This window comes from Homalodisca vitripennis, chromosome 2 (genome assembly GCF_021130785.1).
Source record: "Homalodisca vitripennis isolate AUS2020 chromosome 2, UT_GWSS_2.1, whole genome shotgun sequence".
In the NCBI taxonomy this organism is placed as follows: domain Eukaryota; kingdom Metazoa; phylum Arthropoda; class Insecta; order Hemiptera; family Cicadellidae; genus Homalodisca; species Homalodisca vitripennis.
The window spans coordinates 22,802,268-22,817,010 of NC_060208.1; the positions used below are offsets into that span (position 1 = coordinate 22,802,268).

General features: G+C 35.4%; 1 protein-coding gene across 1 annotated transcript in view; it reads left to right on the top strand.

The window, feature by feature from the left end:
* Window positions 1–4,038: 4,038 nt before the first annotated feature.
* LOC124353690 (protein ecdysoneless) overlaps window positions 4,039–14,743 on the top strand; it is a 29,749-nt gene continuing 19,044 nt past the window's right edge. Inside the window, exons 1-5 of the mRNA XM_046803658.1 lie at window positions 4,039–4,358; window positions 6,174–6,300; window positions 7,911–7,998; window positions 12,582–12,727; window positions 13,107–13,248. Of these exons, the coding sequence (XP_046659614.1) occupies window positions 4,121–4,358; window positions 6,174–6,300; window positions 7,911–7,998; window positions 12,582–12,727; window positions 13,107–13,248 (741 nt within the window). The 5' untranslated portion in view covers window positions 4,039–4,120. The remainder of the gene's footprint in view (window positions 4,359–6,173; window positions 6,301–7,910; window positions 7,999–12,581; window positions 12,728–13,106; window positions 13,249–14,743) is intronic.

The window sequence follows — 14,743 nt, forward strand, 5'->3', positions numbered from 1 at the left end:
TATTCATTTCATTTGAGTTAATAATGAGTATGGTTAACATTTTAATATTAACTTCTTAAAAACAGAGTATTGACTAGACGTGACGTATGGGCCCAATAGCCATCCTCTGAAGGAGTAAGACACAAGGACAAGGGTGACACAAAACTTTAAGAATGCTATGAAGTATTCTACTTTAGCGGAAATGATGCATTGGTATATTTGAGGTTAACATGAACCAAAACAGAACCTCAAGTGTTCTGTAGAATTTCCAGGAGTATGACCTTTAGAGCTGTTTAAAATGGATGCATAATAAACAAACAATCATATAGAAAAAGTTACTGTGATTCATTCGCCTTTAAAACGGATTGTAATCTGGTTTTTATGAGTCAATCAGTAACTTAAAATTATGTATAATGTAAATTTTGAGATTTTAGCTCCAGTTCACCTTACTCTTAGTGCTGAGTCTGAAATCTGACGCTGTTACAGACTTGACTTCTGGAATCTGGAGTCATGCTCGTCTAGGCAGATTCAAATATGTCGGTTACGAAAAAGCTAAAAACGAACTCTTTGCAACGTATTAATAAAATTGCACAATACTAAGAATAATAAACAATCCGTTCTAATAATGCGTGTAGATTAACTCACTAGTGACAATGTGTTTAAAAGCGCGCTAAAACGAAAGCCTAGAATGCAATATTGACCAGATGATCAATTTCCAAGCTTTGTAATGAAACAGCTGATTGATCTTAATGCGTTGTATTATAAAAAAATACGTCAGAATAAAAAAAAGAGTTTATAACTTGTGGTCAACGCTGCTGTCCATCCGAGCGCTAGTAGGATTATTCAACGGACAGCACAGCTGACCATCCGATCTCGTGAGGACGGCAACTCTAAAAATATATGCGCGCGCTAGAGGAAATGGCGGTGGCCAACACTGCTGACCATCCGATCTCTGTGGACATTCTAACATTACCGCTCCGAGCGGAAAGGGTTAACATCAGAGACATCTGAACTACAAAACCATGTAATATAGATGAAAAAGCGTCTTGTCTCATCACTTCCAGATTTCAGACGCTGCACTAAGCGGAAGGTGAAATGAAGATTAACTCAACAATCGAATTGAATTGACCCTTCTCACCATACCTATGTTATGTGTAGAAAACTCGATTGATTCACTTGTGGTTTGGTCGTGTCTTCTTCGTCACCGATTTATTTGAATCTCTTCATATGGGTGTTGACTCTATTCATATGGAGGAGTCGTCTTTTATACTCTGGCATAAGTTTATTTTTATCTTTAACCCGTTTTCTTCCCACTGTCGACATTTGGTCGACACGCAACTTAATATTTTTTTGTGGGAAATTTTTGATTGTCTAGGACTCTTACGATAATATCCCGCTGTTATGTTGGTATCTCTGAACTAGCAGTTGATGCGCCGCGGCAGTGGCTAGTTTGGTGCTTTTGTGTCAACAACTCTACTGATTGACTCTCAGCCTCACTATGTCACTGATAGACAGGTAAGTGTATTACAACCTTGAAATAATAATATTATTTACCTACGCTATTATAGTGATATAGATTATGTGTATGACGTAATTACTGTGTTGAACGTATAAAATATTGTTTTAGGGTATCGATTTTACAATCATAAATATTGATGTCGACAAATGTCGACAGTGGGCACCAGCGGTAGGGGTCGATGTCCATTACAACAAATTGTTTTTTTTTAGGTTGACGGTAGCTGACATCGCTAATATATTGGAAGAGAGTGAAAATAATTATAGATCCAACATTTTTTTATTGAGCCACCAGATAATCCAGCCCTCAGTGACTGTGATTCCGATGACGATGATAGTGGCAACATAAATCATTTATCTGGCAACCAACTCAGAGCTGGTGGTGAGCTGATAGGAAGAAAATTAACTGAAGATGGGTTAGTTACAATAAGAATGGTGGAATACCTGAAGAAAAAAGTGACCAAGAAGAAGTGGAACAAGTAGAAGATAAGAAATTTGAGGAACCTGTGGACGAAGATGACAGTGTAGTAAGCGTAGATGTTGTTTTTGAAGAAGAAACCCAAGGAAAAGTTTAGTAAAAATACTTAGAGAGCAGAACTAAAAAAAGAAAACAAAATAAAAGATGTTAGAACAAAAAAAGAAGGTGAAAGGAAATAAGTCAAAACGTACATGGGAAGAAAAAGACATTGCAGATGTAAGCTCTATAGAGTTTACTCGTGCGAATTTCTTGTCAAATGATTATTCTCCTGTAGAAACTGTTTGAAAATGGTTCTTTGATGACGAGGTCGTAGAGTACATTGTTTATTGCACTAATCAATATTCCCCTAGAAAAAGGAAACATAAACTTTTCCACATCAAAAAAATGAAATACGTCTGTTTTTCGCCATTCTTTTTCTATCAGGATACAACACTATGGCTCGTTACAGAATGTACTGGGAAACGGCAGAGGACACACATCATGAAGCAGTTTCACGTGCAATTTCACGTAATCGTTTTCAGGATATCTTGAAAAAACATTCACTTCTGTGAAAATGATAAATTAGACAAAGATGACAAGTTTTGCCAAAGTTCGCTCTGTTATGTGCATGCTGAACGTAGCGATGGCGTCGTTACTTCCCAGGTGACATTTACTTATCCATTGATGAATCCATGGTACCTTATTTTGGAAGGCACGGGTTGAAACAACATATCCATGGGAAAAGCCTATCCGATTCGGATATAAAGTTTGGATATTAGCTACAAGGTTAGGCTACGCTATTCAAGCGGAACCGTATCAGGGCAAAGCGACTGGAGCAACTATTCCTGAGCTCGGTGTGGGAGGCTCAGTTGTCATTGATCTTATATCTGAACTCCCACAGGACAGAAAATATAGTTTGTTTTTCGACAACTTCTTTACATCTTTAAAACTGCTTGAAGCGTTAAAAAACAGGGGATATCATGGTACAGGAGGACCATAAGGGTAGACAGAGTTGAGGATGCCCCTCTTCGTAAACCTCAAGATCTCAAGAAAGAACCAAGAGGTACTTTCCATCAAATAACTGACACAGACACCAACATAACACTTGTAAGATACATGGACAACAGTGTTTTTTTACTATAGCGTCGACAGCAACAGGCGTTCATCCTGAGGGGGAAAGCAAAGCGTTGGTCCCTCTAGCAATAAAAAACACATCGTTGTGCCACAGCCAAACTGTGTCAATTGGTACAATTATGAATATGGGTGGGTGGATAGGCTAGATGAAAATGTATCTACCTACCGTATTCATATTCGCAACAAAAAGTGGTATTGGCCAATGGTTGCATACATGCTGAATGTGAGTATGAATAATGCTTGGATTTTATACAGAATGACGCCAAAAGGAGCTGAAGAACAATTAGATCTTCTTGGATTCACCCGCTACATTGTCCGTACGTACATGCGAACATGCACAAGCCATCGATCCTCTGCAGGACGGCCAAGCCAGACAGTATCCATAGGGTGTTGCCTGAAATCCGATTCAGTGGAAAAGATCATCATTTAGAAACAGTTTCAAAAGCAAATTCGCTGCGCACTGTGTTCCAAAGCAACAAGGAAACGGTGCAAGACTTGTCAAGTTTGGATGCCATGTGCTTTGTGCGGAGGCTTTCCATACTTCCTGAGGAAGTAATCTCTTATACAATCCTTTCTGATATGTAATCTATTCATAAATACTGTAATGGAACAATAAAAGCATCATTATTTCATTTTTTTAACTTATTTTAAAACCACCCCTTTCATTCCCACTGTCGACAAATGTCTACATTAGCCTCTATTCTCTAACTGCACCCGTTCATGCCCACTGTCGACATATGTCGACATGCTATAATTTATTGTTATTATTAAATTTTACATATTTCATACTAAAAACTATAGTAAATAACTGATAATAAAACAAATAACCAAAGGCCACCAAAAAATCTGACAAAAAAATAATTTGGGCAGAAACGGGTTAATACTCTTTGGTCAAAGCCACTGGTCAGGACTCCACTGCCATTAGGCGGTTGATGTAAAGCTAAGCACCGTTCAATATAAAAGGCCGTGTTAACAAATGTCAAGTCGTATTGAATTGAATTGAAGTTTGGCTTATTATTGAGGTTAAGGTTAAGTATGGCTTTCAACAAAAGTGTGTTGGAAAATGTCAGGGAAGATGACTTTGTTGAATATTTTATTTTTCCTTCCTTAGAAGTGGACTTTGATAACGTCAAAGATCACCTCCAAAAAGTATTGATATCAGTAAAGTCTGTGCTTGAAACCTTTTGTCATTCTTACATTTGGCAGAAGGATGATGTTAGGTTTATACCAAGAATTGATCCGGGATTAAATTTGCCTCCTATTGATGATTCAGGTAGGCCTAAGACTAACACAAGATTTTTCATGTTTATTGAAAAGCCTAACTAGAGTGAAGCTAGGACTTGTGTACCTATTGAAAGATTTTACAAATAAAATGTTGGATAGTCCTAGGTCTCTATTTGGTGACTACCAGGCTCCGAAGGTTTAGTCTCCATGAAACCATTTGAAAAATTCTCCTGGCGTTTCCTCTAAATAGCGTAATAAGCTACCTATAATTTACCCCGTACATCCCCAACTAGCAGGGATTCAATAGGCTGCACTATAATAAGCGGCCACCAACACAGTCGGATATATGTCAGAACAAATAACGTAATAGATATTTCAAATAACAATATGGTTTTGCTAGTTTTCAATCTTAGAAATTAAGGTATAAATACTTAAATGTACAAATTATAATATAATATATCATTTATATAATTACAACAAAATATAACATTTACTTACTTTATGTATTTTCAGGGATAAAATGCTGCTTGTAAAACAAAGAAGACACATATGTCACTGTTCTTGCGAAACACATGGTTTTAATTTGGAATTTATTTCTAAGCCAAATTTTACTTTGAACTATTTGAGTGATAATGTCGAACTGAATTAAGTTTTAGGCTTTTAAAATTGTATTGAAGTTAAGCTTTACTTATATATGTAAAATAAATGTATTTGTTTCAGATTACATTAAATAACTAAACTTTATTTAAGCGATGATTGAGTAGCATAGTACTACTTTAGCCAATCTGAAATGGTATTTCTGCAGGGTACTGATGCCGTCAAAAGTACATTCATTTATAAAAAAGTAATAGTTTGATTGATTTCAACTTAAATAGTGTACACGATTTTTCATTATATTCATAATTCCCAATTTAGAATGTTCAAAACTAGTCTTCTCAAGGTCGTTTTTAGATATGTCGTGTTTGTTCTTACTTTTCTTGCAGCGAAACACTATTTGATTTCCACCTTTAATTCTAGTTTTCATCTTGTCAATACAAAGCTGGACAATTTGGATTTAAAGGTGCAAGGCCATTATCTTGTAACCATTTAGAACATTGCTTAGTGTTTATAAAAACATTTTAAAACAATATCTGTATATTCATCACCATTGTTGTTGTCACTAATTAATCTTCTCCTACATAAACGAAATAACAACAGCTGGTAATGGCGTCACTAGTCTAAAGAAATAAAGAAAGCTGGCAATTATTATCTATAGGTTAAATAACATATTCAATAGTATCAATATTTAAATTCGATAAACATAATCCGATTATGTTGGTGGACGCTTATTATACTGTATAGCCAAAAAAACTCGTGAGGTAAAATGTTTAATTTATAAATACATGCAGCTAACACCTCCACTGCTGTTCTATAGGCTATCGAGTGCGACCGCTACTCTCAACCTGGATTTGCGCCTTAAGGCATCTGCCGCAGCCATCGTGTTAAATGTCTGTGGAACCGCTATTTTTGTGTATTCTAACTATTGAATACTACTCAACCATACAGTGGTTAGTTGCAATTAGTTAATGATCGGATCGGTCAGATAGTACCTGCGATCAATGCTCCTACGATTAAATGAAAATGTACTTATATATATATATATATATATATATATATATATATATATATATATATATAAAAAAGCTAGGTTGTTATGAATGTTACATATTATGAGTATTAGGTCTAAAATTCTGAAATTATTTATATATATATATATATATATACAAATACATATATGACGGATGTAATATCCTGCTGCCAGTTGAACTTCTTATGGCCAACAACTTGGTCCTGAAATTAATGTTTGTGTTGTGTGTTGTTACAGATGAGAAGCTGCATCTACCCCCTCATCTGTACGGTGTTTCTCACTATGGAGACAACATTGAGGATGAGTGGTTTATTGTGTTTCTATTGTTGGAGGCCACCAGAGCAATCCCAGATCTTGTAGTCAGGTAAGCCTTCAGCCTCTCTGCTTGTTTGAGATTTATCTTTGTTGTTTCCCATTGATCAAGTCAAAAGTCCTTTATTATATACTGTCCAGAATTGCGCTTAGGATAGATTAATTTTGGTAATTTATTACTTTACCAGACATAAATACATGTATGTCGGTATTTTTTCTACCGGCGCTCTTCCACTGTCTCCTTTGTTATTGTTATCCTTTCTTAAGCCTCTTCCCTTTCAATTGTTTTCAGTTACATTAGTGAAAATTTATAAATACATGATTTTAGGTGATTTGTGTAAAATGTAGCATACCAAAAGTGATCTTCTTTTTTAAATAAATTTAAGTTAGTATGATACTTTTTTAATTATGAAACTTGTAGTTGTTTTTATAGAATTTGGTAAATTATTAAACATGTTTAATCCTAGACAGTATGAGACAGACAGTGTTACATATCAAATATGAACTAATTCTATTTCCTATATTAATTTTGTGGTGTGTATTTATCTTTAAAAGTAAATTTTTTCAATTCAAAAATATATTACAGAAAAGCTAAAAAAAAAGAATGAGAATGAGAATATCTTTACAATCTTTGAGATTATAAAATATATTATTGTATATATTATTATTATATTATATATATATATAAAATAAATAAAGTTGATATTTTTGTAGATTGAAACAACGTCTAATAGTGACTGACGTGTTTATCAGCTAATATACTAAATGCTCCCTTTTGTATTTTAGATCTCCAGTTGAATTAACATAAGTCAGAATTCCATGTAGTAGTATTAAAGGAAAAAATATACATATTATACCCTTAATTGAATGTTATTAGTTCTTAAAGATGTTACTATTAATAAAAAGCTGGCTGTGTTGAGTATTAAGTTTTCAGTGTGCTCTTTCCTATTTAAGTGATGATCCAAAGATAACCAAAAAGTAATTATTTTGAATTATTTTATTGTTCAGAGGCACATTTACCATATATGTAATTTTTGTAATTTTACTTGAAGAGCATAAAATGGTTTTTGTAAATGTTTAAGGAAAGATGATTAGAAAAAAATTGATCACAGAAAACAGGAAATTAATATGTTATTTTATTACAAAGGTTCTGAAAATTATTATCTGTAAAAAAATGAAAATATCATCCTCGTATTGTACTAGTGGAATATTACATACATTTTAAAAACATAGTGAGAAGTAATGGTCCTAGTATCGATCCCTGAGCTACTTGCGTTGAAACAAAAATGTTTTGTTTTTAAACCTTACTTTTATAAATGGTTTTTCTTTTGAATTTTGAGTTTATCTCCAGTTCAGTTTCCATTTTTTGCAGCACCTGGTATCTGACTCTGTAATTAAAGAAAGGTAAACTGTAGGTAAACTCAAAATTCAATTGAACCAACCCTTCCTACCATAGCTATGTTTGTTTTTCTTTGTTTTTAAAGTATTTCAAACCATTTGAGGTTTACATAATTTATTCCACATTGTTGTAATTTCTTAATTAAATGTGATGAATAACAGTCAAATGCTTTAGACTCATAAAAAACTCCAGAGGTTTAATGAAAGCAATTAGTTTACAAGAATTCATGTAAGTTCGATTTTCGATTTTTATGTTTTATACAGAGTGGTAGACAGTGATGGGGAGTTTTTACTGATAGAAGCTGCCAACCATCTGCCATCGTGGGCCACACCTGAAGCATGCGATCGGAGGGTGAGTGTGGACTACAGTAATAAACAATTAGCTTCTGATTGTCTGAGTGGGAATAAAATGTGCAAGGGGTTATCCACAGCAGCTTAACAAATTAAAACTTGGTAAAAATTTTGAAAATTGTACATGCAAATTAGACACAAACTTTATTCCAAAAAGACTTGCATGAGAGAGCTGGAAGTACATTAAATTAAGGAGGTAAGCTCGAGTTTGGTGTGCTATTGACATTGAGTCGTAGTCGTTCATGTAAATTAGCCTGTTATGTGAGAATTTATAATTTACATTCACACATAATATAATTTAAATAGTGAAAAATATGGTGAATGGATAATTACCTCCAATACCACTACAGTCGGATCATAACTATCCAGTGGATGTTGGATTCTGACCATGAGAATCTATAGGAAGTGAGAACCATTTATGGGAGAACCAAAACCACGATTTCTCAAAAGTTGTATAAAAATACAGAGTGAGAATTAAGTCCTGATACGTCTGGATATATTCCAAACGAATTGAGATATTGATGTAAAATTTTCATTGTACCTTTTAAAATACTTTATTGGACTTTTTGAAGGGTAAAAATATTTTGTCCCCCTTTTTCAAAAGGAAGTAGAGGGTAGTTACTTTAAATTTTCAAATTGCAACTCTTATATTGTGACATATCATTTGAAAGGTAAATTCAAAAGAAAAACAATGACATGAACAAAATATCTGTACGACGATCCTAGCAAAAGTTATGGGCAAAAAATCCCTTACATCTAAGGGTGTACATCAAGTCTTGATACACCTGGATGTATTCCAAACGGATTGAGATATCAATGTACAAACTTCACCATACCTATTAAAATACTTTTTGGAGTTTTTGAAGGATAAAAATATTTCCCCCTCCCCAGGGCCGCATTTACAAATTCGGCGCCCCTAGGCCTACAGACAAAAGAGCACCCCCCCCCCCCCCAGAGGACTCTGATTACTCTGACGTAGAAATCCAGTAAATTTCTTAATTACGTAATTTTGATGAAAGATAATTACAATAGTATAAATAAATATATATATATATAGGAGTGTTTTGAATAAATAAAAGCAATGAACCAATGAATGAGTCAACGTCGCACCCCGGACCTAGTTGACCTTGGCCACCCGCCCCGCCGAGTGCCAACACCACCCGCCGCCGCAACTTTTTTTCTTTTGTGTACTTTAAACTTTATGCGCCCCCTAAAATTTTGCGCCTTAGGCCTGGGCCTAGTGGGCCTATAGGGAAATGCGGTACTGCCCCTCCCTATATGTGAATAAATGTGGCAGAACCCACTGCTGTTAATCTTTTGAATGCCACAATGCAACATTTTCTCATCTCCTCTTATTTTAGAATTAATGCTGTGGTGATATTCATATCCAACTTTGCATGTGAGAAATTTCATGTTAGAGACCATTCATCGTCTATTTTAAGCTCCCTGTTTTTATTTTAGTATCTTAATATGTTTTAAATAACTGACCCATAATGCAAAATAGTTTTTCTTCAAATATTAATGCTTAGATATGCTCAGGAAACAACTGGTTGTCCAGAAAAGTTCTGGTTGTCACAAATTTCTGTGGTTTATAGTACTCATTATTTCAAACAAAAAATGTTCTATAAACATAGGCTGAGAAATGTGTCATTTAGCCAATAGCCATCATCTTGTATTTTATTAAAACTTGTCATCTCTAGAACTAGTAAATCTACAGATACAAAATTTTACATGTAGGTTGTGATTAATAAACAGAATATTAACAAAAAAAAAAACATTGTGATTTAATTTAATATTAACAAAATGGCACATCTTGGAAAGTTTTAAAATCAAATAACAAAAATCCATGTATTGTTATAAAACATTTGCCAACTATTTTATAAATAACATCACAATTCCTATGGTACTTTTTTAATGAAATCCGTCAACGCATATGCAAGCATTACCACTTAAAGGTATGCTTGCACCGAAACATTCCATTGAAAAAATATTGTTGGAATTGCAATGAAAAATAAAAATAGTTGCTATTTCATAAATTTTGTATAATAACACAGGTTTTTATTGTTATTTGATTTAAAAAATGTTCAGTTCAGTTAAGTTTGGTTTTTGTAGCCTTACTAGTTCCAGAGAAAATAAGTTTTTGATAAAAAATACAAAATGGTATGGTTGCTAAATGATGCATTTCTCGACCTATGTTTAAAGGACATTGTTATGTTTAATATATTGTATGGTTCGGCCCTTGGTAAAAAAGTAAATATTAAGTAGAAATCAAGGATATTTAAAGGACCCTGTATCTCATCACTCATTTTAAATTAAGTTTTATTTTAGTTTTTTTTTTTCCAAACAACCCTGATAATACTAACTATACATTAACGGGAAAGCAAAATGTATGTATGAAAATTACTGTAAATAATGGTACTGTACGAGATGCTCATACATGCCCACACCACATTGGATTACATAACATAAAATGCACATTATGTTTGTTTGCAGTGTAAGGAAAAAGTTTTTAGTGCTTATTTGAACACCATGAAAAATATATAACATCAAATGATATTATGTTACATGAAGGCATAATCATCATTTCTATAAATGTTTTTCTGTTGAAAAGTAATTGTGATTGTTATTGAAATATTATGCTATTTAAGAATTTTGCTGTACACAACTAATGTTAATAAAATAAAACTAATAGCCATAACCATATATGTAGATTAGTGAATAAGATATGTATGCCTAAGCAATAAATATTGTTTGAACAAGAGCAAGTTACATTAAATATTACATTATTGGCTGAGTTTTAGTGAAGTCAGTCACTTGAGAGGGTAGAAATATTTCATTTCCTGTCTATAGAAATATCTATCTGTCTGTCTATCCGCATGATATCTCTAAAACGAAATGACCTACAGACCTGAAATTTTGCATACATGAGCAACACTGAGTTCGATGATGGTGCTTTTCACTTCATGGGATTTAGCTGAGCGTTAGTGAATATTTTTACATTGGTCTTATGGGTAACCATGAAGGCGACGAGATATTTTATTTGTACATAGACAAGAATATGTTCTATGATGGTTCAGGTCCAACCATGGAATTTAGCTGAACGTAATTTTGGTGTTAATTTCTGTTGTACATGATTGTCTGGCTGTCTGTATGCCCTCAGGACATTTTGAGAATGAAATTAATTATAGATTAGAAAGTTTAAATCAGTCAACCTCAGCGAAGACTGTTATGCGGCACATGGTGTGGCGAACTCATTCCTTGTATATAACAATAATTGACACGTTTTTTTCCCTGAAAATTAATGGATTCAGTGAATTATTAATTTATTTTTAATTTTTTAATATTAATTTTAATTTGGTTTGAGATAAAACCACAGCCATGATAGATCTTGTAGAGTCTATTATAAGTTATCTTGACAACAGAAAGTTCACAACAGCATTACTACTGGATTACTCCAAAGTATTTGACTGCACTGGACATAAGATAATTCTAGATAAACTTGAAGGGCTGAGAATAACAGGCACTCCTAAAGCCTGGTTTGAGAGCTATCTCACAGGACGAAGCCAACTAGTGGAGCTGAACCACACTACTAATGGAGTGATACAGACAGTCAGACCAAAACCGCAACCAATGACTAGGGGGAGTCCCTCAGGGATCTGTGCTCGGCCCTGTCTTGTTTATACTCTTGATTAATGACTTCCCTAACTATGTAAAAGACTTCACACACAATCCTCCTGCTCCAAAGTGAAACCGCCGAAGACCTCAGCATAAAAGCCCACGTAGCTTTAAATATGACCTATGACTACTGCTCCTAAAATTAACCTGGCCGCAAATCCATCCAAGACGAAGCAGATTAACTTTGGAGGAAGGGGGGGACAAATTCCTGTGCTTTTTGCAGGAAGGGGGGGGACAAATTCCTGTGTTGCCTGACATAACTAATGAAGAGGAAACCAAGCTTCTCGGTCAAACCTTGGATGCTAAACTAACCTGCAATCCACATATTCACAGCCTCTGCAAGAAGCTAAACACCGCCACCTATGTAATAAAAAGTGTAAGCAGTTGGGAAACGGCGAAAATCGCATAGCATGCACTAGCGAATCTGGTTTCCAGATACAGCTGTAGGCCAGCATTCAAACAACTAAAAATTAAGACAGTCACAGCGATATATATCCAAGAACTCATTCTACATGTGGACAAGCTTGGACTTCCCAAGGAAACACGACCACATTGCTGCAATACCCGGAATGCGTCTCTGATAACACCAGTCAGACATCAAACTGCCCTTCATGACAAGAAACCCTCAACAATGAGAGCAAGACTTTACAATCAGCTCCCAGCTTCCTTCAAACAATTAACTGGAAAGGCAATGAAGAGGAAACTCGATTAGTGGATATTGGAACATCCTATCTACACTTTTCAAGAATTCACTGAAGAGATCAGCCAGCCTTTAGACTAAAACTCAATCAACCATAAATGACAATCGTATATTATTACCTTGTTTCATATGTTTATTCTGACGCATAACTGTTCTCATTGTTCATGTTAATAAAGAGATTCTGATTCTGATACTTGTAATGTTGTCAGGTGTACCTGTATCAAGGAGCTGTACATCTGGTACCAGGACAGGAGAAGATGACTGTTGACGAAGCTGTGAAGATGATCCGCTCCCAGCCGGACCGTACACGAGCCTCAGAAGCTATACAGACTGCTATCAATGCTAGAATTGAAGGGTAAGTTTAACTCATTCCCTTTCTCACATTTTACAGAAGTTAATCACTTTCATAAAAATTAAGATTTAAACTTATCTCAGTTTCTAGTGCAAAATAAACTAGAAAATTAGATTAATGTAAATCACACTACAGAGGTTTAACAGTTTCAGATTCAGCTTTAATCATATCTAAAGGTTGAGTCCTTAATGTTGTAACCACACTGTTTAAGAAGTATATTGACAGAGCTTTAACTCAACAACTTACAGTTAAAAAGATGTGAGCAGACGATACATGAAGCATAATAGAGCCTGTTTGTTGACATTGATTGTCTCTTAATTATTTATAGTATAGTAATAAAGAGCTGAATGAATTAACATGACTGAAAACTATTTTTCACCAGGTATCCGCAGCGTATATCAGAGAACCTTCACAGCTGCAATGTTGTGGTGCCTGTGAGAGTGGCAGCACTGTTAAAGGCACGACCATCCCTGGTCGCCCCGGCTGTCACAGCCTTCTGCCACAGGGACCCCATAGATTTGAAGGTTAGTGGAAGAGCAATAATGTGTGGAATACCGCTTCTTTGTTCACTTAGGACAAGAAGCTTATAAATTGCATCTAGTGCTATAAGGACCTTTGCACTGCTTCCGGAATGACAGGATATTCTGGATGGGTAAGGTTGGGGGTAGGGGCCGCCTCCTATCAAGATCCATGAGGAAGAATTTAGGGGACTAATTTTAAGTCATGTCTCCACGAAAGAAGGGTAGACCAGCTTTGAGCCAGCCTCTCCAGTCAAAGCAGGCAGGGGGTGGCACACCCTTATATCTAGGCTGGTTCCCTTAGAACTTTTGACTCTTAGGGAACAAACTCATCAACTCCAACAGTCATCTCCTGCAATAGACTAGACCTACCGAATTATCCTTGCACCCCAGAATCTCGACATTTGTGGTTAGTGATGTGCTGCTCCTGGAAATCCATAAGGTTGCCCAGATTTAAGTCACATATTGGTTTTTGCTGTGCCCAGTGGTGGGTTCAACTGGAAGGTATAAACCAGCCAGAAGTGATCCCTGCTAGTTTAGGAATACCGCTTACTAATATTGATACACTGTGTTACAGCTAGTCGTTGAGCTACCTGAATTGGTAGTAGCTACAGAAATTTTTATATCATAAAATGTATTTCTTTTACTATTTGTAGGTTGATTAAATTATTCTAGTATAGGTATTTGAGTTTTGTTAATCAAATAACTATTCACTATATCTTTGTACAGGGTGCGGCAGTTAATCCCGCATTTTTGAAATAGGTGTAAAAAAATAAACGGACGTAGATATCAAAATTATATTCATAAAATAGTCTTCTACATTAAAAAGCATTTAAGAAACATTGAAAATAATCACTGTTTGTAAATAACATCAGCAAGATGGCGGCCTTCCCGAGTACGGCATTCGCGCAGCGCAGGCGATTTGCGAAGCTGTTCATAACATCACGAAGCATAGGCTGAGGAATTCTCTCAATTTCTAGCCGGATTCTTGCCTTCAGTTCACCAACAGTATGAGGTCTTTCTTCGTATACTTTACTTTTTAGGTAACCCCACAAGAAAAAATCACACGCAGTGAGATCTGGTGAGGCCTGCGAACCTGGCGGCCACGGAATCGGGCCATTGCGGGAAATCACTCGGTTTTGGGAAAACTCCGTTAAGAACATTCATGCTCACACGCGGGCTGTGTGACTTGTTGCTCCATCTTGTTGAAACAATGTTTCTTCATTCACTTCATGTTGCCGAAGCTGAGGAATGAAGAATGTCCTTAACATTGTCGAAGAGCGCTCAGCATTCACGGTAACAGATTGCTCTCTTTCGTTTTCAAAAAAAATAAGGGCCTATTGATACCCGACGAGGACATTGCGCACCAAACTGTTACCTTAGATGAATGGAGAGGTTTTTGATGTAATTGTTGCGGGTTCTGGTCACTCCAATACCTAAAGTTCTGTTTGTTCACATATCCCGATAAATGAAAATGCGCCTCGTCACTCATACACAGGTT